The sequence below is a fragment of the Barbus barbus genome (genome assembly GCF_936440315.1).
Source record: "Barbus barbus genome assembly, chromosome: 3".
Lineage (NCBI taxonomy): Eukaryota > Metazoa > Chordata > Actinopteri > Cypriniformes > Cyprinidae > Barbus > Barbus barbus.
The window spans coordinates 18,506,287-18,529,486 of record NC_136731.1 but is presented as its reverse complement, the minus strand read 5'-3'; the positions used below and the strand labels follow the sequence as shown (position 1 = coordinate 18,529,486).

Sequence of the window (23,200 nt, the reverse complement as noted above, 5' to 3'; positions counted from 1 at the left end):
ATTACCCTGCACCAGGATTCAGTCAGTGATGGAGATGTTGTTTGTGCCTTGTGTGTGCCTGTTCTCCCTGATTCTTGTTCCAGTGCCCGCCGACGTCCACAAACGGGGACCTCACCGAGCAAAGGGGGAATATGTAATGCCTGATCAGGATACACACACATCTAGGTTCAACACATTCCTGATGCAAGGATGGATCAAAGCCCGCATTCCAGCTCAGGAAATTCACGTTTTGTCATTTCGAAAGAAAACAGAACCCCCCTTCCCGGAGCCTAAACTTTATTGGCGCCATACTCCCTTGACTTCATGCAGTAAATTCAAAGACATTTACGACCTAGCAACTATCAGTACATTCCTGAGAATGCGCGCCGTTTCTCTGTTGCGCCCCCCAAAACAGACAAAGGAATTCAACTGGACCATGTGCTAGTGAAACAAAGAGAGCCACACCCTGAAGGATTTTGTTTTAAAGAACAAAGTTAAACAAAATATACTCGAGAAAAGAAACAATATATATACCATACCTTTATAAACTTATATATTAAAGGATGTTTTGTTTGTGACATTTATAAGCTGTTGCATTATTTTTAATCCATGGTAAATCCAGAATGTATAAGTTACCTGATTACTAGATGTTTAGCTCACCTGCTATTTGTGTCGTTTAGAATTTGAGGATCTGTTTATCAATGTATGTAACCCAGTAATATCCTCTGTGGTCACGTGTATTTTTGGTGCATATCAAAATATAAGTGTTTGGTTTCTTTATAAAGCTAACCTTATGAAGAATATTATGGTTGAATGAAAATGATCCGCTTTATCAACCCGTGGTTACAATAACGGATAGAAACTTGCTTGCAATAAGTTGTTTTATGTGATGAATAACTGACCAGATAATGTATGCAAAACACGCAGCTACGCAGGGCGGGGCTCTGCCCATAAAGACTCTTTCGATTGGACTACGCGCCAAAAGGGGCGGACCTAAATCAGCTCGCTTAAAACGGATGCACGCCCATGAAGTTCGCGGAGTTGGAGTTTTGAAAACAACAGGAGGACACGCACGCCAGCGAGTCTCTCGTTCTGCTCACGCGGCAAGCGCTTCAGGCCATAACATCACGGCGAAGCAAAGCAACTAACACAAAGACTCAGTTAAACTTTCAAAGAACTTTAATCCTAAACTTCATTACGTCAGAACGAGACAACCAACCACTGAAGAGTGCGCTAGTCACACGACCGACCGAACAGCCAATCCGAACGCGGCCCGCAAAGAACTGAATTCACCTGAGGAAAGGAGTCTCTTTGAACCAAAGGAAAGACTGAGTTCGATCAAAACAACTGAAAGACCAAGTAAGGCAAATCTCTTTATTGACTGAAACCGGGATATCTCTCCGCTGAGGGTAAAGATAAAATACTTCTTTGTCTATGAGTTTCCTCAGGTCGAAAAGCTAGCATTCAAACCTAAGTCTCTCTCTCTCTTCAGATATAAACAACTCGCTCCCATTTGTGTGTATGTTAATGTTGTGTTAGAATAGTGAATAAAACCTTGACTTTATTAAGAACTCTTTTGTCTGTGTTATGTGATTTAACATGTCGTAACTATTTGCCAAAAAGGTCGCGTTTACCTATACGCTCTTGAGCTAACTAAGCTAACTCAATTTAACTATTTGATTTATTTTAATCGTTGGCCACGAATGAAATAAACAACGTGTTAAAAGATAACTTGCTGTTATTAATGCTTGCTGGACAAGTCGTTAACAAGGCATAAGTTGTACATTATGATTGATAACAATTAATCATATGAAGATCAACTCTTAAGAGTGATTCCCTAAAAGCTAAATAATAATAATAAATATATGTAGGATTCATTCCCTACAGGACACATAAATGAGAACAGAGCAACTAAACCAAAACAGACCATGACTGAGACAACACTGAAGACTGGAGTAATGATGCTGAAAATTCAGCTTTACCATTACAAAATAAATTGCAATTTGAAAAATATACTTTTTACATTGTAATAATACTTATGTAATAATATGTAATAATAGGCCTATATATGTAATAACATTTCACAATATTATTGTTTTTACTTTTTGATCAAATAAATGCATGCTTCTACCTCAAAAAGTTTCTCCGGCACCAGATCGTGGTCACGCAGCTGAGTGAGGAGTCTGTACGGTTGTTCAATGCACGAAATCTCTGTCTTTTTCCGGTGGAAGAAAAACAGCAACTCTTCATTTGTTAGAAAGTCTAACGGGTCCATTTGTCCGCTGACTCTATAGAGCGATCTACAGTGCGACATGAAATCATTTTAGCGACTTTACAACAGCATGTGGATTAATACAATGCAACATATACAGTTCTGTTTTAAATACAAGTAATGTCTCACACTTGTACCAAGTGAATAGGCCAAATGTTATGTTGGTCATTCCTGTTACAGTGACTTTTCTGTCTCTAAGATTTTTACTCATATTTTCTCTAAAATGAGTCACAATGAGTTTATAAGAAATGGCTTAAATAATATATACTTATATACTTAAATGGATATAATAGACATTAAAGATACTACTTTGCATTTTACACACCTTTTTATGGATATACACATTACATTTTATCATGTCCTCAGTGCAAAGTAATAAACTTCTACAAGAAATGTAACCCATAAAATTATATTCTGAATATTTTCTATTGCAAAAGATTATTTGTACAATGTCCTGGTGTAGGAGAGTGTCATCATGATTGATTGTAATAAGGAACCACATAGCTATTTTTTTGTGAAATCTGGCAATTTTTTTTTTTTTTTTTTGTATTGTTTTGAAACAATATTATATAGGTACAGTTCCACACATTACAAATCATGCAGGACAATGACAGAAAGCTCATCCACTGTTAGAACCTGGTAACAGTGGTGTTAACACTGGTGAACCTGTTAACAGTGGTGTTAACACTGGTGAACCTGTTAACACTGGTGTCGAGCTGCCGCTGATTGCAGCACGAGTATAAATAGGCAGCTGGTGCAACGTATACTCAGCTTTTTGCTTTGGAGCCGAACGACATCATTGTTCTACTCCTGCAAAGCTTTGTGTGAGAACGACGAGTTCAATGCGCTTTAAGGGAGCTTTTGAGTTAGTGGATGGGGCTTCAGCAGTGGTCGCTCCTGTGTCGAGTGGGTTGCGCACTTCAAACTGCACTACCCCTTGTTGTGCTGCACGCGGCCATCTCCCCTGTATGTCTCAGCACCTAAAAGATAATTTCCCTAAAAGAGCATTCATGGGTGCGTCTTTTTAAAGACGACGTTGCATCTGGCAAACTCAACGCTGCGTCATTGTAAAGATGACATTGCGTCTTGCAATAGACAACATATCACCCATGCGTTTCTGGATGCGGTCATTAAATGGTGCCGGGTGGTGGTCATGATCGCTGACTCATGTGCCTGGGCATTAAAGCCTATGTTGCTGCGATTGCTGCTAACCATGACCCCATGGAAGGGAAGTTGGTAGGGAAGCATGATCTGGTCATCAGCTTCCTTAGGGGGGTGAGAAAGTTGAATCCTCCTCGGCCTCCCTATACCCTCTCGGGACCTGATTCTAGAGCTCAGAGCACTACAGCAGGGCCCATTTGAGCCCTTGCAGTCAGTCAATCTAAAGTTTCTTTCAATGAAAACTCTGCTCCTGGTTGCATTGGCCTCCATAAAGAAGGTAGGGGACCTGCATGCATTTTTGTCTCGAATTGTGTCTAGAGTTTGGGCCGGCTAACTACAAGGTAATCCTGAGGCCCCGGCCTGGCTATGTGCCCAAGGTTCCCACTACTCCCTTCAGGGATCAGGTGGTGAATCTGCAAATGCTGCCCCTGGAGGAGGCAGACCCAGTCCTAGTTTTGCCCGTCCGTGCCTTAAGGTGGTAGGTTGTCCATGAGAGCCAGTAGGTGGCCGGGTGCCATATGTAGTGACCTGAGTGGATCCCATATCTGTAAATTCCACGGTGTAGCTTAAAGCCCATGTTTCCCCTGCAGACTTCTCTGCCATTCCTCCAGAGGGTTACAACCACCTCTAAATCTTCCATATGCGCCTAAATGGTTGTCTATATGTGTAAGTGCTTCTGAAACCTCTTTCGGGAAAGATGGGACTTCCGCAGCATTCCTGTTTCAAGTGGAACGGGTACGTTTTTCCCAGTGTTATCCAATCTCACTGAGTGGGTAGTGCTATGACAACAGTAACTGGTCTTCTTGTTGCAAGCCCCTGCCTACACCAAAAAGGGGCACAGGAGGCTTGCACAGGACACTGGAAGGGACAGCATCCATGGCGCTTTGGTAGGTATCCCCAATTTGTTGGTCACCGTTCCCTCCTTCAGGGAACGAGGGTTACATACGTAACCGAGATGTTCCCTTTCAGTCAGTCACTCTCGACGTCACGTCCCGACCATTGAACAAAATAAAACAAGCATTTTTCAGCAGTTTCAGCATTTTTTTTTCAAATTACTTTCCAAATTTAGAAATAATTTTCCTTCATTTAAGTAGTGTGAGAGCGCAACAATGCTCAAAATGTGTTGACATAGCAACATGATACTTCCTGTTTCCTTTTCCACCTATCCTATGAAGGCCGTCTCGTTTAAAGGGCATATTGCAGGTTAGAGACTCCAGTGAGTCGATGTATAGAAAAATACTGTAGGAACTAGATTTTCTTTAAAATATACTTTAAAATACGCTATTAAGGCTTCTGGAGTCATTTATGTGAGAGAATTTTACTTCTGCATCTGAAACGCGCCAAAACCGGAAGTGACGCATCAAAAGGAAGCGCGGTCCATTTAAATCATAGGTACACAATGGATGGCAATGACAGTTCGGACGCTGAGGAAGTTTTAAATGTGTATTTACACTCGTATGACGGACCACAGATAAAATTATGAGTCTGCTATGCAGCCAAGTGAGCAGGACAGGCCAGGATTAGACAGAACAACGGTCAGAGAAGACAAATTGAGTTGATGTGAGGAGAACAGGGCAGGTGTTTGGTGAGAGATCAGTGTTAGCTTACAGATATACACACGTTAGCTAATGTAATCAGACAATAGCAATGCTAGTATTGGTCTTCTGAGTATTGATACTTACCAGTAATAGAAACTAATAAGCGTTGATCAGGCGTGTCACACTAGTTAATATCCGACACTAATGTTACGTGATAGTGGTTTCTTATCACCGCAGGAGAGAGAGAGAGAGAGAGAGAGAGAGAGAGAGAATGAGAGAAAGATAAACACGTTTTTGATTCAAAGGTGCTTGTGTGGGAAATGCGAGGCCATGGTCACAGCTGAGGAAAGTCAGTGCTGCAGGGAGTTAGATACGTTACATACAGTGACAGTGACATACGGCCAAGTATGGAGACCCATACTCTGAATTTTTGCTCTGCATTTATCCCATTCAAAGTGCACACACACACAGCAGTGAACACACACACACCGTGAACACACACCCGGAGCAGTGAGCAGCCATTTATGCTGCGGCACCCGGGGAGCAGTTGGGGGTTCGGTGCCTTGCTCAAGGGCACCTCAGTCGTGGTATTGAGGGTGGAGAAAGCGCTGGACATTCACTCCCCCCCCACCTACAATCCCTGCCGGATTTCGCAACCTTTGGATTACGAGTCCAAATCTCTAACCATTAGGCCACGACTTCCCCATACTGGGTCTTAGTGAAGAATGTGACCCCCACACTTGATGTGCAGTGTCTGACTCTACACCCAGGCTTTGAGGCTTGCTATCTGAACCCATATGTGCTACAGATAGCCTGTATGCACTTCAGACAGGAGCATAGACCTCTCTAGGCCAGCAGACACGTTTTAGGGCAGAAATCATTTATTACTCTAATCTAAATACTTGTATACATGTATAAATACATAGTTAAAGATTTTAATATTAAAACAGTCTGAATAATTTTGATTCTCAATTACAAGTTAACTCTATTTAGGTCATGACTACCGATAAGTAACACTTTTTGATGCCATTGGTATAATGCAATCAATAATGACATCATACAGACAAGCTGTCCGCTGGGCCTATGGTGTTCTGGGCAGCCCTTACCTGCATGTGTTGTGTCAGCCATTAGAAGATAGTTTACAGAGGAAGGAGGACTTTATAAAGGTTTTGAATGGCCCCATTTTCTTGACAATCAATAAAAGATAAATCACAATCAAGCAGATCTGCATTTATGGTTAGTTCAATTCAGTTTTATTTATATAGCACTAAATCATAAATATTATTTCATAGCACTGTTAATACCCAACTCAAAACATAACATTTCCGAGCACCTGTCAAAACACAACCGAGCACCTGTCTGCGTCGTCCTGGCAACAGAAGAGGAACACCTGCGCACAATCACCGCGGGCTGGTCGGCGACAGCTGAAGCTCATCAAGGGAGAGCTTTATAAGCGGATGCAGCACCCACGAGGGTGAGAAATGTCTCCACTTGGAAACAAGCTAACAAAGTGTTTTCTTGTCCAGCAGACAGCAGTGGATAGCCGACCAGCCCGACACCTCACGCATCACCGTAGCGGCACGGATCACGGAGGACCGAGGCACGAGGCGGAGCACTTGCCACAGCACTGGACCACAGGACACACCGGCACTTCCACACTTTTACCTGCACGGTTGTTAAATAAACACACTCTCCGGGGACTTTACCACAGCTACCTCTGTCGTGTGATTCTTCAGCCCGCCACACTGGTGGAGAATGCGGGCATAATCGCTGAAGAATCACCGACTTTTACAGAGCACAGTTGTCATTTTTTCCCTGGATCGAATACCTTCCCCTCGTCTGACTTTTTTTTTTCCCCCCTCTTATTTTTTGTCTACAGGCGGCGAGTCCTCCCCAGCCATGGAGGAGCTTCTCAAGCATCTTACTGAGATCAGCATCCGCCAGCAGCAGATAGTCGAGCATATGGCAGCTCGACAGGGGGAAACGGAGCGTGAGATCGCTGCCCTCCGCGTCACCACAGCCCAGCGGGTTCCGCTGCCCGATCCTCAGGTACAAGCTGCCCAGCTCCTGCCGAAGATGTCGGCCCACGACGACGCGGAGAACTATCTCAAGATGTTTGAGACCATCGCGGAACGGGAAGACTGGCCGAGAGAGGAGTGGGCGCGGGTCCTGGCTCCGTTGTTAACCGGCGAAGCACAGCGAGCATACTTCTCCCTACCGACTCTGTTGATCGACTCATATGACCATCTAAAAAGCGAGATACTAGGTTGTCTCCCATTGCAGCTGCTCAGCTGTTCCACTCGTGGGAGTATAATAACCAGAAGCCAGCCCGCGCTCAGGTCGCCGAACTCACACGTCTCTCTCAACACTGGCTCCTCGCGGGAAACCCTACCGCTGCACAGGTAGCTGAACGCGTCGTCGTGGACCGTTTCCTCCGCGCACTTCCCCGCCCACTTCGACAGGCAGCGGGCATGCGGAACCCACAGACCACGGCGGATGTGGTTGAAGCCGTCGAGCTGGCGGACGCAACGCTGCGGTGGGAGGCTGGGGAGCGACCGCCGCCTATGCCCCGGAGGGTGTTCCAGGAGCGACGCACGCCGGAGGGCACCCCGCGCACAGTTGGCCGACCGGCGGTTCCCGGCGTCCACGACGAGCCCATGCCCACGGAACCTCCTCGCTCGCCCCCGCGAGCCTGGCTGGCAGGTTGCCTTGTACATCAACAGCCGCCTTCGGAGGGTCTACAGGTCAATGTTAAAGTAAATGGCCGGCCCTACTGGGCTCTCCTCGACTCTGGCAGCGCCGTTAGTTTGGTCCAGCCGGCCGTAGTACCCCCGGCTCCCAAGTCCAAGGCACGTCTCCCCATCAAGTGTGTACATGGAGACACTCGGGAGGTACCAACCAGGCATGTGACCATCTCTGCCGGTCCGGGAACCTGGCCCCTGGAAGTGGGCGTGGTCAACGACCTGCCGGTGCCGGTACTAATTGGCCGGGATTGTCCAGGTTTCGACCAGCTCGTCGCCGCTGCCGTGCAACCTGCCAGGCCTGCCGGGAACCACCGGAAAAAGGATACCAGCCATCGTCCCCGTCAACGCCCGGCCTTGCTAACCACGGACAGCGCAAGAGATGGTGAGTCCCCCTCCCATGCTTCTAACCTATTCTTTGATGTATTTCAACAGGTTAAGGGAGGGGGAGTTTTCGCTAACGAGCAACTCGGGGACGACCGGCTGAAGCATTGTTGGAAACAAGTGAGGGTGGTTGAAGGAAAAGAGGTCCAGCCGCCGCCTCATCCAACCCCTCACTTCATTGTCCAAAATGGTCTGCTATACTGTGTCGCGCAGCGGAGAGGGGAGGAAGTCAAGTTATTGGTGGTGCCGCGCACCAAGACGGAAGTCATCCTGGAGCTGGCACACTCCCATCCCATGGCAGGCCACTTGGGCACCCAAAACACCGTCAGCAGGATCAGAGATCGGTTTCACTGGCCCGGCCTCGACGCCGATGTCAAACGCTTCTGCCAGGCCTGCCCAGTGTGCCAGCGGACATCTCCACGCACCCCGCCCCCTACCCTGCTGATCCCACTGCCTATCATTGAGGTGCCCTTCGAGCGGATAGGGATGGATCTGGTGGGACCGCTGCCGAAGTCTGCCCGGGGCCACGAACACATCCTGGTCATCGTGGACTATGCCACCCGCTACCCCAAAGCCATTCCACTCCGCAAGGCCACCTCCAAGGCGATTGCCCAAGAGTTGTTACTGCTGTGTAGCCGGGTCGGCATCCCCAAGGAGATATTGACCGACCAGGGCACCCCCTTCATGTCCCGGACGATGGCCGACCTGTGCCGCCTCCTCAAGGTGAAACATCTGCGCACCACAGTCTACCACCCGCAGACCGATGGGTTGGTAGAACGATTCAACCAGACGTTGAAGCAGATGCTCCGTCGGGTGGCTGCTGACGATCGTCGCGACTGGGACCAAGTGCTGCCTTACGTCCTGTTTGGTGTCAGGGAGGTGCCCCAGGCTTCCACGGGGTTCACCCCATTTGAGCTCCTCTTCGGCCAACAGCCCCGCGGCCTCCTGGACGTCGCTAAAGAAGCCTGGGAGCAGCAGCCATCCACCCATCGGTCTATGATCGAGCACGTCCGGGACATGAGGCAGAGGATAGACCGCGTCATGCCGCTCGTAAAGGAACATCTCGTCAAAGCCCAAGAAGCTCAACAGCGTCACTACAACCGGGCGGCCCAACCACGGGAGTTCCAGCCAGGGGACCGCGTTCTGGTCCTAGTCCCCACCACCGCCTGCAAGTTCCTGGCACAGTGGCAAGGGCCATACACCGTCACAGAACGGGTGGGACTGTTCACATACCAGGTCCGACAGCCAGGAAGAAGAAAAGAAAACCAGTTATACCATATTAACCTCCTAAAACGCTGGGAAGGGACTAGGGCCCAGCTATCTGCGTTAGCCACCACTGACCCCGTGGTTGTCGACGTCAGCACCCAACTGTCGGCCGCCCAGAAGACAGAGCTTCAACATCTGGTCGGTCAATTCTCGGATGTGTTCTCCCCTCGCCCTGGGCGGACCCACGTCATACACCATGATGTCCGCACCTCACCTGGAGTCATCGTCAGGCAGCGTCCCTACCGGATTCCAGAGGCTCGGCGACACGCCATCGAGGAGGAGGTACAGGAGATGCTGAAGTTGGGAGTAATTGAGCCCTCCCGTAGCCCATGGTCCAGCCCCATCGTAATGGTCCCAAAACCGGACGGCACCCTCCGGTTTTGTAACGACTTCCGCCGCCTTAACCAGGTCTCCGAATTCGACGGATATCCCATGCCCCGTGTAGATGAGCTGCTGGACCGTCTGGGGAGAGCCCGGTTTATCTCCACCTTGGATTTGACAAAAGGGTACTGGCAAGTCCCCCTCACCGAGCAAGCTAAGCCCAAGACCGCCTTCTCCACCCCTAGTGGCCACTGGCAGTACCGGGTTCTCCCCTTCGGGCTTCATGGGGCACCCGCGACGTTCCAGAGGCTCATGGACATCCTACTCCGGCCCCACCAGGAATACGCTGCGGCCTACCTGGATGATGTCGTCATCCATTCGGAGACCTGGGAGAATCATCTGGCGCGGCTCCGGAGGGTGCTATTGGAGCTACGTCGGGAAATGCCAACCCTAAGAAATGTCACCTCGCTCTACCAGAAGCCAAGTACCTGGGCTTCCAGGTGGGTCGTGGCCTCATTCGTCCACAGGAGAAGAAGTTGACAGCGATTCTCTCGGCTCCACGGCCCAGCACTAAAACACAGGTACGAGCCTTTTTAGGGTTGGCGGGGTACTATCGTTGCTTTATTCCCGACTTCTCCTCCTTAGCGGTGGCCCTGACAGACCTGACCAAGAAGGGACAGCTGGAAAAGGGTCGCTGGGGAACCCCTGAGGAAGAAGCCTTCCGGCGTATCAAAGAAGCGCTCACCTCAGAGCCAGTACTACACGCGCCCAACTTTAACTGTCCCTTCTGGTTACAGACAGACGCCTCTGACACCGGGTTGGGAGCCGTTCTTTCCCAGGTACAGGATGGTGAGGAACACCCGGTGGTGTACATCAGCCGAAAGCTGTCCCCGACGGAACAACGATACGCTGCGGTCGAGAAGGAAGCGTTGGCCGTCAAGTGGGCAGTCCTGGAGCTGAGGTACTATCTTCTAGGCCGCAAGTTTACCTTAGTCACGGACCATGCTCCCCTTCAGTGGATGGCGAGGGCGAAGGACACCAACGCCCGGGTGACTCGTTGGTTCCTAGCACTCCAGGACTTCCACTTCGACGTGCATCATCGGGCTGGATGCCAACGCTGACGGACTCTCGCGGCTGTGGGCAGCTTTCGCAGGTCTGTCAGGTTGTACCCCTCCCTCACTCCCCATCTCCCCCCTGTTTAGCGGGACCAGGACGACGCTTAGGGAGGGGGAGTGTGACAAACGTCCCGAGCACCTGTCTGCGTCGCCCTGGCAACAGAAGAGGAACACCTGCGCACAATCACCGCGGGCTGGTCGGCGACAGCTGAAGCTCATCAAGGGAGAGCTTTATAAGCGGATGCAGCACCCACGAGGGTGAGAAATGTCTCCACTTGGAAACAAGCTAACAAAGTGTTTTCTTGTCCAGCAGACAGCAGTGGATAGCCGACCAGCCGACACCTCACGCATCACCGTAGCGGCACGGATCACGGAGGACCGAGGCACGAGGCGGAGCACTTGCCACAGCACTGGACCACAGGACACACCGGCACTTCCACACTTTTACCTGCACGGTTGTGTGTGTGTGTGTGTGTGTAGATGTACCAAACATATACTACCAAAAGAAATACCATCTGACCCATTTAAAAACATTTAACAATCTTTCAGTCTGGGTATCACACTAATGAGTTGTTAAAGTGTGTTAAATGGTGAAGGCTGTGCTAGAGATACACCAACAGCCTCATCATGTTGATCCTTTGGAGGGATCTGGAGAGAGGAGCAGGTGTAGTGGACATGACTGGAGGGATCTGGAGAGAGGAGCAGGTGTAGTGGACATGACTGGAGGAATCTGGAGAGAGGAGCAGGTGTAGTGGACATGACTGGAGGGATCTGGAGAGAGGAGCAGGTGTAGTGGACATGACAGTGCTGTGTTCTCCTGGAGCCTGTGGTGACCTGCAGTATTCCTCTCTCAGACGGCATATGCTGGGAGAAGCAAACACAAGTTTAGATCACATTTAGGCCTCCATCACATCTGCGTCTCTATTAGGAGTTGAAGCTGTGGTCCAGTAGAGGTGGTTCATAACAGCTGGCCTCCTCTGCTTCAGAGCTTCACACTCCCATCTCCCAAAGCCTCAAAAACACACAACATGACAAAAAAACTAGCTGTGCAAACAATGTCACTAAGCTGTCACTAGACTTGATGGTTATAATATTAGCAAAATGAGGTTAACTTACCAGTTATGCCTTCTCATACGGTAACGTTTTTACACGGTTTTAAATATAACGATATTGCAAATGCTTATGAGCTAGCTGCGGTGATTTACAACAACTTATACACATCTCGTTGTGGCTCATTATTTAAATAATTATGTTCAATGATTTGGTAGTTAACAAATGTAAAAAAAAAACAAGACTTAAGGTGCACAGTTGACATTTTCATGGAGCTGACGGATCCATGAGCATCATGTCTCCCGCCGACAGCCGAACACAGGCGGACTGGGACCCGGTGAAGGTGCTGGGTGCACTGAGTCTCACTAAATTCTTGCTTCAGCATCTCATGTGAAACTCATATCGCCTGGATGATAATCCTCCGGTGTAAAGTGATCGTTAAGTTACACACCACCGCGGTGTTTGAAGCAGATGCATCAGTGAAGTCCCGTCTCTTCAGCTTTACAAACGCACCGAGGCCCGGAAGATACCGTCCTATTTCTTGTTAGGAAACCTGTGGACTCGATGTCATGACAGGCTGGAGTTTGTGCAACCTCCACAAACACAATAATTTACCATGACAATGATAAGTTGAAATAAAAATAACTACAGAAAACACACTGACTCGCGCGCGCTCAAAGCAGAGTGTGGCACACAACGGTTTTTGAGAACTGTCAAGGAAAGCCTCACTTTTTCATCTAAATTTGTGCCCTCGCATCGTGTAAAACATTTTCAAATCCTGCAATAATGGTTCATATGGTATTTTCATACATGGTTATATATTCATTTGAAAACATTTTTTTTTAACCTGCAATATGCACTTTAAATGTACTGTATGTAAGTTTTTGACTCTACTAAAGCATAAAAATACCATAATATGTTTGCAGATATTTAAGAAACATGCAAAGTTAACATACTTGTTTATCTTAAAAACAATGCTACATGTGCATTAATGGTCATGTGCGCCCGTTCTGTTGGTGTCCTTAATCTGGCAACCTGCGTGTGCATCAAGTCTGACGAGGAGGGGCCGGTGAAAAAAACCCTCTCCAATATTTTCACACATCAATCTTACACACAGCACCTTTAATTCTAGGATTCGACCTCCGGAGGGCACAGCCTTCTAAATGAGACACAGTTACAGTATATTTCTCTTCAAATGCGCTAAATCCCAGCCTCAACCTATTCAGAAGTACCAGTACTTACATAGAAACCTATATATAATAGCCAGATAGAAATACTAATTTTAAATAAAAACGTCAGATGTAGCAACTTAGAGGCTTTTGCATCTGAACTCTTCATATATTCCTAATAGTTAAGCATGTCACTATTTTGGTAGAATGCTAAAAGCATGAAAAACATGTACCTTTTTTCCAAAAAAATTGATACCAGGAATGACATACAGGCCAAATGTTATGTACAGATGTTTTGCTTGCATTAAAGGCAATATGCATATTTGACTTTTGCCTACCTGACTCTTGCCGAGCTGCCTGGGAGAATTTGGATATTTCTGTACTTGATAAGAGGAGTAGTCAGAAAGAGTTGTTTCCAAATCTCTCGCCTGTATTTGATAACCTGGTTAGTAAAGTGAGAATGCGGAAGTGGTGTAGAAAAGACGAATGCCAATCTGTTATTGGGTTGGATTTCCGCCAACCGGATCTTTCAAGCAGTTTCTTTCAAAACAGTTACAAACAGCAGTTGTGGCTAGAAGGCATACAGCAGTAGCCGGAAACTAACAATAAATCACATTTTCTACCTATCAGATTGTGTTTTCTTAACATCTACACCTACCCCAACCCTAATCCCCTTGCAGTAATGCCAAAACAGTAATTATTGTGTTATTACAGACAGCAGGGTGTGTAATTTCATGTGTTCCAGTTCTGTTAGTTGCACATATGTGAATGCAGCAACGAGTTTGTTCAATTAGAGTTTAAAAATATTAAAGAAAAAAAGTATATGAATACAAAAATTTATGTTTTTAAAACAACTTTTTAAAGGCACACATTTAGAGTAAAATATTGCTAAAATGTACGTTAGTAAGTAAACTCGTAATTAGATTATTTTTGTTTGTTCTTATTTTTGTTATCGGCTATGACTATCAATTTAGTATCTCTTTTACTGACAGTTTTTAACAATGTACTACAGTTTAATCAATAACACATGTTATCAGTGCATTTTATAATAATTTAATACATTTTACAATAATTTAATACATGATATATATAAAGCTATATATATATATATATATAAAAATATATATATATATATATATATATATATACACAGAAAGCTCAAAAATACTTTCTGTAAAGCTGAATTTACTTCAGAAACTATGAACTCACAGGAAACAATAACACCTATGAACCATAACACACCTGTTTCCACATCCTTTCCCTCTTCCTTCTCTTTACCTTGTCTTAAAACTCCAAATAGATAGTACAAGAACTTTAAGAACTAGATTTTCTTCAAATAGTTAGTTTGTGGAAAAGCTGACACTATTTTTGTCCATCTAATATCTAATGCAATGACATAACGACGCAACATATCAGTCAGTATCTGAGAAAGACCTGACAGATGTATGTGGACTCAATAATAAACAATAAACCTCATAAGATGCTAACAAATGTCTTGGAATTATGTATAGGCATCTGTGAACAGTTCTCTGAAGCCATACTTCTAGACATCACTACTCTTAGTTCTCATCTCTCATTTGCATATCCACATAATCAAATGACACCTGAGAACCAAGAATATATTTCATTATCATTGAATGTTTTTTTGAATAAAACTTATTCAAAAGTTTCACTTTTTAAAAAACAGTTGATGGTAACCATTGACCTCCATAGTTTTTTTCTTTCTTTTCTCCATACTGTGGAAGTCAATGGCTACCACCAACCATTTGCTTACCAACATTCTTCAAAATATAATCTTTTGTGTTCAACAACTCATACATGTTTCGAACACCTTGAGGGTGAGTAAATGACAGAATTAATTTTTGGGCAAACTATCCCTTTGAGTGAACTGTGTCACGCCCCTGGACTGTTTTGATTGTGTTTTCCTGCTCCATGTCCCAGTTTCTCCCTTGGTTAATTAATTCATTCCATGCACTTGTGTTTCCCTGATTGTCCTGTGTTTATAAGCCCCAGTCCATTCAGTTAGTGTTTGTTGGGTTAACCAGTTATGTTCGTGTGTAATTCCTCGTTCCTGTTGTGGATTTAGCCCTGTGTTTGTTCATTAAAGGTGCCATAGAATGCATTGATAGAATATTTTAAATTGTTCTCTGATATCTACATAGAAGGTATGTGGCTTAGGTAAGGGCAACAAATCTCCAGAAACGGTTTTACATGTCCATTTACAGCCCTAGGATTTGTCCCTAGAATTAAATGGTCTGTTATTACCTCATTTGTAAGGGTCATGAATAATAATGCTGAGTTCTGCTCTGATTGGCTTTTCCACAGTGCGGCTCATTTCATTAGCTCACACAGCTGGAAGGGAAAATATATATTTCAATACTTTCTCTCGCAGTTATATCGTTGGGTAATTATACTGTATAGAAAATGTGGGCACCAGTGAGCCACTATTAATATGCGGGGCATTGAAACTGCTTTCGAATGCACGATCGAGTTTTAGTTTCACTTTCACTTTCGAGATTCGCAATCGCACTTACTCTGTTTATACTATGGAGCGGCAGTATTTACCATACATTTTACCAGCTCAGATGCTTGTCAGTGGTGCTCAGGATGTGTAAATCATTCGCCATCATCCTCAGTCATCTCTCCTTACTCTTTTTGTGCTGTAAGTGAAATCTTATGTACTCTAATGTAACTGTCAGGGATCCATCACAGTTATCAGTCCAGTCACGACACACACCTGATCACAATCTCCTCATCACTGATCACCAGCACCTGTCAGCACTCATCAGCTCCACTATAACTGCACACTCTCCACACTCCCGCCTCGTCCGGTCTACCGTTCACATCCCTGTACTGTCCCCAGACTCTATGTGCATGACTTACCAGTGTGTACTTACCTCTAGATCTCCTGACGATTCTCCAACGATTCTCCAGCGTAGTACTCCTTCGTTCCTGGTCTCCGATCTCATACGAACCTGCAAAGAAACCACTCATCAGCATACAGCTAAGAACCATTGAACTGATCATAGTGTTTGATACTCACCTGCCATTGCTCATCACGATCTGCTTCCACAAGCCTGTCAATAAACCTGCCTGTGTTTCACTTACCTGTTTGTCTCTGGCTCAATCTGTGACAGTAACAGGCTACCGCTAGCAAGGAGCTAACTGTTACGGGGCTGACGAGACGTGAGACGTGCGGATCCATGTGCATAGCTTTATTATAAAACATGGTCATACAGGCAGGGTCGGGAGACAGCAAACAGGTATGGCAGAGGCAAGACAGAGCAATCCGTGGAGCAAGCGTGGGTCAACGATCAGCGAACAGTATCCAAAGGGGCAAGGCAGAGAGATAATCCAGAGTTGAGAGCAATAATCCAAACGAGGTGCAAACACAGTCCAAACGGCAAGGCAAAGGGGTAAATCCAGGAAACACGGGCAGGGTCAGACACGGCAAGAAAGACAAGGCAAGACTAAGACTATGGCTCTGTAAAGTAGCTATCCCTGGGAGAGTGATAAGTGCTGACAATACTCGGCCTTGAGCAAGAGCAAGTCCCAGACTTAAATAGTGAGTGAGTGAGTGATTGTGAAATGATAATCAGGTGTGTGATGTGTGAATGGTGACAGCTGTGATCTGTGCAATGGATTGTGGGAATTGTAGTCCAGTGTGCTGTGTAGTGTAAGAGTCAATGTGGTGAGTGAGTGACATCTGGTGGCGAGTAAACGGAAGAGCATGGCCAGGATTCGTGACATAGACCCCCCCCCCCCAGGGAGTCCAGGAGGGCGGTGGAGCGGAGGCGGAACAGGGGGAGGGACGGAGGGCCAGGTCCGTGAGGAAGTGGGAAGACCGGGGACTGAGGCAGAACCGGCAGAGCAGGACACCCCGGCGGAACCGGAGACCAGGACAGAGCAAGAGCCCACCAGGGCGGAGCAGACGGACCAGGAGCCCACCAGGGCGGAGTAGATGACCACCAGACCGGAGTAGAAGACCACCAAGGCGGAGCAGATGACCACCAGACCCGAGCAGAAGACCACCATGGCGGGGCAGACGACCACCAGACCCGAGCAGAAGACCACCACGGCGGGGCAGACAACCACCAGACCCGAGCAGAAGACCACCACGGCGGGGCAGACAACCACCAGACCCGAGCAGAAGACCACCACGGCAGGGCAGAGGACCACCAGACCTGAGCAGAAAACCCTCGCCAGGAAGCAGACTGGGCAGGAAACCATGGCAGAGTCTGAGATCTGGGGGAAACAGAGACAGACAACACAGGGAGAGCAGAGACAGACAATACATGGAGAGCATTCATGATCTCAGGGGGTGTGGCAGGGCAAGACGAGGATTCATAGACGGCGTTTTTAGCCATGACAGGACAGGGCGAGGGTTCACAGACGGACTCTTTAGCCGTGACAGGGCAGGGCGAGGATTCGCAGACGGCCTTCATAGCCGTGACTGGGCAGGGCGAGGAGTCGCAGACGGCCTCTTTGGCCGTGACAGAACAGGGCGTGAGTTCACAGGCGGCCTCTTTGGCCGTGACAGGACAGGGCGTGAGTTCACAGGCGGCCTCTTTGGCCGTGACAGGACAGGGCGAGAGCTCACAGACGGCCTCTTGAGCCGTGACAGGACGGGGCGTGAGCTCACAGACGGCCTCTTGAGCCGTGACAGAACAGGGCGTGAGCTCACAGACGGCCTCTTTGGCCGTGACAGGACAGACAGTGAGTTCAGGGACGGCCACCATGGCCGTGATAGGGTAGACAGTGAGTTCAGGAACGGCCGCCGTGGCCGTGACAGGGCAGACCGTGAGTTCAGGAACGGCCTCCGTGGCCGTGACAGGGCAGACCGTGAGTTCAGGAACGGCCTCCGTGGCCATGACAGGGCAGACCATGAGTTCAGGAACGAGTGCCACCACTTCGGAAGGTTCTGCAGCGAAAGCCGCCACCTCTGGAGGCACTGGAGCAGACTCGTGGACAGGAGAGGCCTCAGGAGCACAGTGTGCAGCCCACACACTCAAAATGGCAACCGCCATAACGGGAAGCACTGAGGTCAGGGGAACAGTCTCTGTAACAGCCAGGGTTGAGGCCCTGGGAATGCCAGCTACTCGCACTGACATCAGTGGTGGGTCCATCACACTGGATATCAGAAATCGAAGGACTGACCTTGAATCTGTGGTAACAGCCTCTGGCAGTTCGGCGGAGGCGTGGTGTGACTCTGGCTGGAGCACTGAGACGTGGTGTGACTCTGGCTGGAGCACTGAGACGTGGTGTGACTCTGGCTGGAGCACTGAGACGTGGTGTGACTCTGGCTGGAGCACTGAGACGTGAGCAGACTCTGGCTGGAGCACTGAGACGTGAGCAGACTCTGGCTGGAGCACTGAGACGTGAGCAGACTCCGGCTGGAGCACTGAGACGTGAGCAGACTCCGGCTGGAGCACTGAGACGTGAGCAGACTCTGGCTGGAGCACTGAGACGTGAGCAGACTCTGGCTTGGCAGGCATGACGTGAGCAGACTCTGGCTTGGCAGGCATGACGTGAGCAGACTCTGGCTTGGCAGGCATGACGTGAGCAGACTCTGGCTTGGCAGGCATGACGTGAGCAGACTCTGGCTTGGCAGGCATGACGTGAGCAGACTCTGGCTTGGCAGGCATGACGTGAGCAGACTCTGGCTTGGCAGGCATGACGTGAGCAGACTCTGGCTTGGCAGGCATGACGTGAGCAGACTCTGGCTTGGCAGGCATGACGTGAGCAGACTCTGGCTTCTTAACGCAGGCTGTGGCTTGACTTGGCTCTTTGAAATAGGCAGGGACTCGACTTGGCTCGTGACTGGCAGCAATGACGCTACGGGGTGGTGTTGTTGCCGCCATTTTGCGAGTGAGTTCGGTGTTGCATTCCTCCGCGACACCCACAGTGAATGACGAACCCACCAACATCAAGGCATAGTCCATGAACTCAGCAAGTGACGAACGCGGACCCTCTCTAAAGAGTTTACCTCTGAGAGGTTTATTAAGGCCATCCCCAAAAAGATGAATTAAAAAAACAGTCCGGCAGATCTGAGTCATTGGCTACGCTTAAAAACTCCTCAATGCACTCCTCCAGCGATCGGGTACCCTGCTTGAACCGCAGCAAACGATAAGCTGTGTCCATACCTTCCTCCTGATCCTCTGGAAAGCTGCTGGATCCTCTTGTGGCCGAGTATTCTGTTACAGGGCTGACGAGACGTGAGACGTGCGGATCCATGTGCATAGCTTTATTATAAAACATGGTCATACAGGCAGGGTCGGGAGACAGCAAACAGGTATGGCAGAGGCAAGACAGAGCAATCCGTGGAGCAAGCGTGGGTCAACGATCAGCGAACAGTATCCAAAGGGGCAAGGCAGAGTGATAATCCAGAGTTGAGAGCAATAATCCAAACGAGGTGCAAACACAGTCCAAACGGCAAGGCAAAGGGGTAAATCCAGGAAACACGGGCAGGGTCAGACACGGCAAGAAAGACAAGGCAAGACTAAGACTATGGCTCTGTAAAGTAGCTATCCCTGGGAGAGTGATAAGTGCTGACAATACTCGGCCTTGAGCAAGAGCAAGAGCAAGTCCCAGACTTAAATAGTGAGTGAGTGATTGTGAAATGATAATCAGGTGTGTGATGTGTGAATGGTGACAGCTGTGATCTGTGCAATGGATTGTGGGAACTGTAGTCCAGTGTGCTGTGTAGTGTAAGAGTCAATGTGGTGAGTGAGTGACATCTGGTGGCGAGTAAACGGAAGAGCATGGCCAGGATTCGTGACACTAACCATGTCCCTTTAGTGGCTCGCATTATTTTATTAGAACGAGTTATTTGCTTTCTGTGCCTTTCTGAATACTGTCACCAACCCATCCACAGTATGCAAAGAATACCTGATCAGCCTACTACAGTATAATCAGGGTTATTATACAGTAGTTATATATAAAAAAAAAAACATTATTGTTTACAACATTTCTCAGTTTAGTACTGAGGTACCTAACAATTTATTGAAAAAACTTACAGATATATTAAAATAATAATAATAATAATAATAATGACAAAAACACAACAACCTTACCAAAGCTAATATATATATATATATATATATATATATATATATATATATATATATATATATATATATATATACATACATATATATATATATATATATATATATATACATACATATATACATATATATATATATATATATATATATATATATATATATCCAGATATCATTTGATATTTTATTTACTAGTGGGTGCAGGACATTATAGTTAATTTATGTAAGTGAGTATAGCAAAATAAACTGTGACATTTTATACCCAAAAAATATTCATACAGTGGACTACCAGTATAAAAACTGATGACTACTCTTGTCTAACTCAGGTTCGGATTCATTGAACGGCTACAGGATGTCCGGCTAGAACATTAGGTCTCACACCAGGAATGTACTTCAGGGTGATTTATTGTGCAAATATGTGTGTGGTTCTGTAAATATAAAACAGTATACAAATATAATGAATAAATACATATTAACAGATCTTTATAGCAGTGCTTGAATACTCATAAGTTAAAGCATTGTAAATGACAGTGAACTTAGCATGAAGTAAACAATATAAATATAATATAGATTAGGGGTGTGCTCAAAATATCGATTCTTAGATACATACCGATATAATAAAAAAAGATACAGTATCGATATTCTAGCCCTTAGTATCGATACTCCGCCCAGCCATTAGGGGGCGCAGCGGCGCCCGCGAGTTTCAAAAAAACTCATGGAAAATGTTAAAGCAAGATGTAGCATTTAAAGGTGCCATAGAATGAAAAACTGTCTTTACCCTGGCATATTTAAATAATAACAGTTCTGTACATGGAAATGACATACAGTGAGCCTCAAACACCATAGTTTTCTCCTTCATATGTAAATCTCGTGATTAAAAAAGACCACTGAAAAACAGGCGAATCAGAACATAACACCGACTGTGACGCAACAGTCGGGATCACTACGCCCCCAACATTTGCATAAACCCGCCCTTGTTCTAAGCCGGCCGAACCATCAGAAGCTCTGCAGGTATTGTAAATAAACAAGCGCGGACAACAGCGAAAATAACAAAATAAATGTTATGTTCCAGGCCGTGCAGGGGGTGTGAAGTGCAGGGATGGGTTGGTGTCTGTATTCAGAAAGGCACAGAAAGCAAATAACGCGAGCCACTAAAGGGACATGGTTAGCTCCTTGCTAGCGGTAGCCTGTTACAGTACATAAGATTTCACTCTCAGTAAGGAGAGATGAGGATGATGGCGAATGACTTACAGATCCTGAGCACCACTGACAAGCATCTGATCTTGTGAAATGTGTGGTAAGTACTGTTGCTCCATAATGTAAACATAGTTTGTGTGATCGCGTCTCTTGAAAGTGAACTATAACGCGATCGATGGATCGTTCAAAAGCAGTTTCAATGCCTCGCATATTAATAACGGCTCCCTGATGCCCGCGTTTTATATACAGTATAATTACCTGACGATATAACTGCGAGAGATAGTATTTAAATATATATTTTCCTCCCTGTGCTTCCTTCTTGCTGATGAGCCGTACTGTGAAACAGCCAATCAGAGCAGAGCTCATTATTATTCATGACCCTGCCAAATAAGCCAATAACAGACCGTTTCATTCTAGGGAGAAATCCTAGGGTTGTAAATGGACATGTAAAATCGTTTCTGGAGATTTTTTGCCCTTACCTAAGCCACATACCTTCTGTGTAGATATCAGAGAACAATTTAAAATACTGTATCAATGCATTCTATGGCACCTTTAAGTGATTTCATAGTGAAATATGTTATGGCAGTACATGGTGTCACAAAAAATAATTATAAGAAGATTTAATAAGAAGTTAAGAATAATAAGAAGATTTTGTGCTTGTGTGAGCTCAGACTGTACCCTTGGAAAGTTAAATGTTGACTTGTGGTAATTTCCAGATTAATACAATTTGTGTACAATTAATCAGAGCACTTAAAGTTGCAAATATTTAAGCAAAATGCACTTTGTTATAATGCACTTTTGTCTTCATTAAATTGAAGAAAAATGCAGAGTTCTGTTTGTTGAGTAAATGTGTTCAGCATTAACTAATTGGCTCTGGCCCATGTATTTTTATCGAATCGTGTCACATTGTATCAAATCGTATGGAGACAGTGGTTGCCCACTGAAGCTAAGCAGGGTTGAGCCTAGTCAGTACTTGGATGGGAGACCTCCGGTGAAAACTGGATTGCTGTTGGAAGAGGTGTTAGTGAGGCCAGCAGGGGGTGCTCACCCTGCGGTCTGTGTGGGTCCTAACGCCCCGGTATAGTGATGGGGACACTATACTGTCAAAAAGCACCGTCTTTCGGATGAGACGTTAAACCGAGGTCCTGACTCTCTGTGGTCATTAAAAATCCCATGGCACTTCTCGTAAAGAGTAGGGGTTTAACCCCGGTGTCCTGGCCAAATTCCATCTACTGGCCCTTGTCTATCATGGCCTCCTAATAATCCCTATACACTTGATTGGCTCTATCACTCTCTCTCCTCTGCACCTGTAGCTGGTGTGTGGTGAGCGCACTGGCGCTGTTGTGCTGTGGCTGCCGTCGCATCATCCAAGTGGATGCTGCACACTGGTGGTGGTTGAGGAGAGACCCCCCCCACATGATTGTAAAGCGCTTTGGGTGTACAGCAATACACAATAAAAAGCGCTATATAAATGCATCATTCATTCATTCATTCTATAAATGATCGCACTACTGCACTGGGTGTGTAACTCACGTGCCTAACTTGTCAGGTGAACAAGCCCAGACATGTTCTTTGAGATGCGTTGAGTCTACGCATTATAACCTAATATGCGATATAACATTAAATACTCTAACAAACAAATAACTTAGGACAATTATAACATTTTCAACAGGATAATGAGCAAATATAGTTAACAATGTAAACATTTAGGCGGAATGCCGCTGTAGCGATCATTAATCTCTTTCGAGAACTTATCATACTTTAAATTATGTAAATGTACTTACGATTAGCTGCACACACACATATATCCACACAATCCTTAAACGGTGCACTTCTAACTGAATAAAACTTATTAACTATTGACTATAAACATCTACACATCCAGCCTCAATACTGTCTTGGGTTTTTTACTCCGGCGGAAAGTTTGGAACAGTCCAAATCGC

The 23,200-nt window shown here is 46.4% G+C and overlaps 1 protein-coding gene across 7 annotated transcripts in view; it reads right to left on the bottom strand.

The window, feature by feature from the left end:
* The window catches only part of LOC306856092 (nuclear body protein SP140-like protein), a 106,184-nt gene extending 82,984 nt beyond the window's left edge, over nt 1–23,200 (bottom strand). For 6 of the 7 annotated variants that reach the window (XR_013782974.1, XR_013782975.1, XR_013782976.1 and 3 more), the window contains exons 1-2: nt 23,042–23,198; nt 2,111–2,279 (exon numbers count right to left, since the gene is read on the bottom strand). Coding sequence is in view for 3 of the 7 variants with exons in the window: in XM_079395105.1 (XP_079251231.1) it covers nt 2,111–2,254 (144 nt within the window). In the remaining 4 variants the exon portion in view is untranslated. Of the gene's footprint in view, nt 1–2,110; nt 2,280–23,041 lie in introns of all 7 variants that reach the window. The other variant, XM_079395107.1, reaches the window with a different exon arrangement.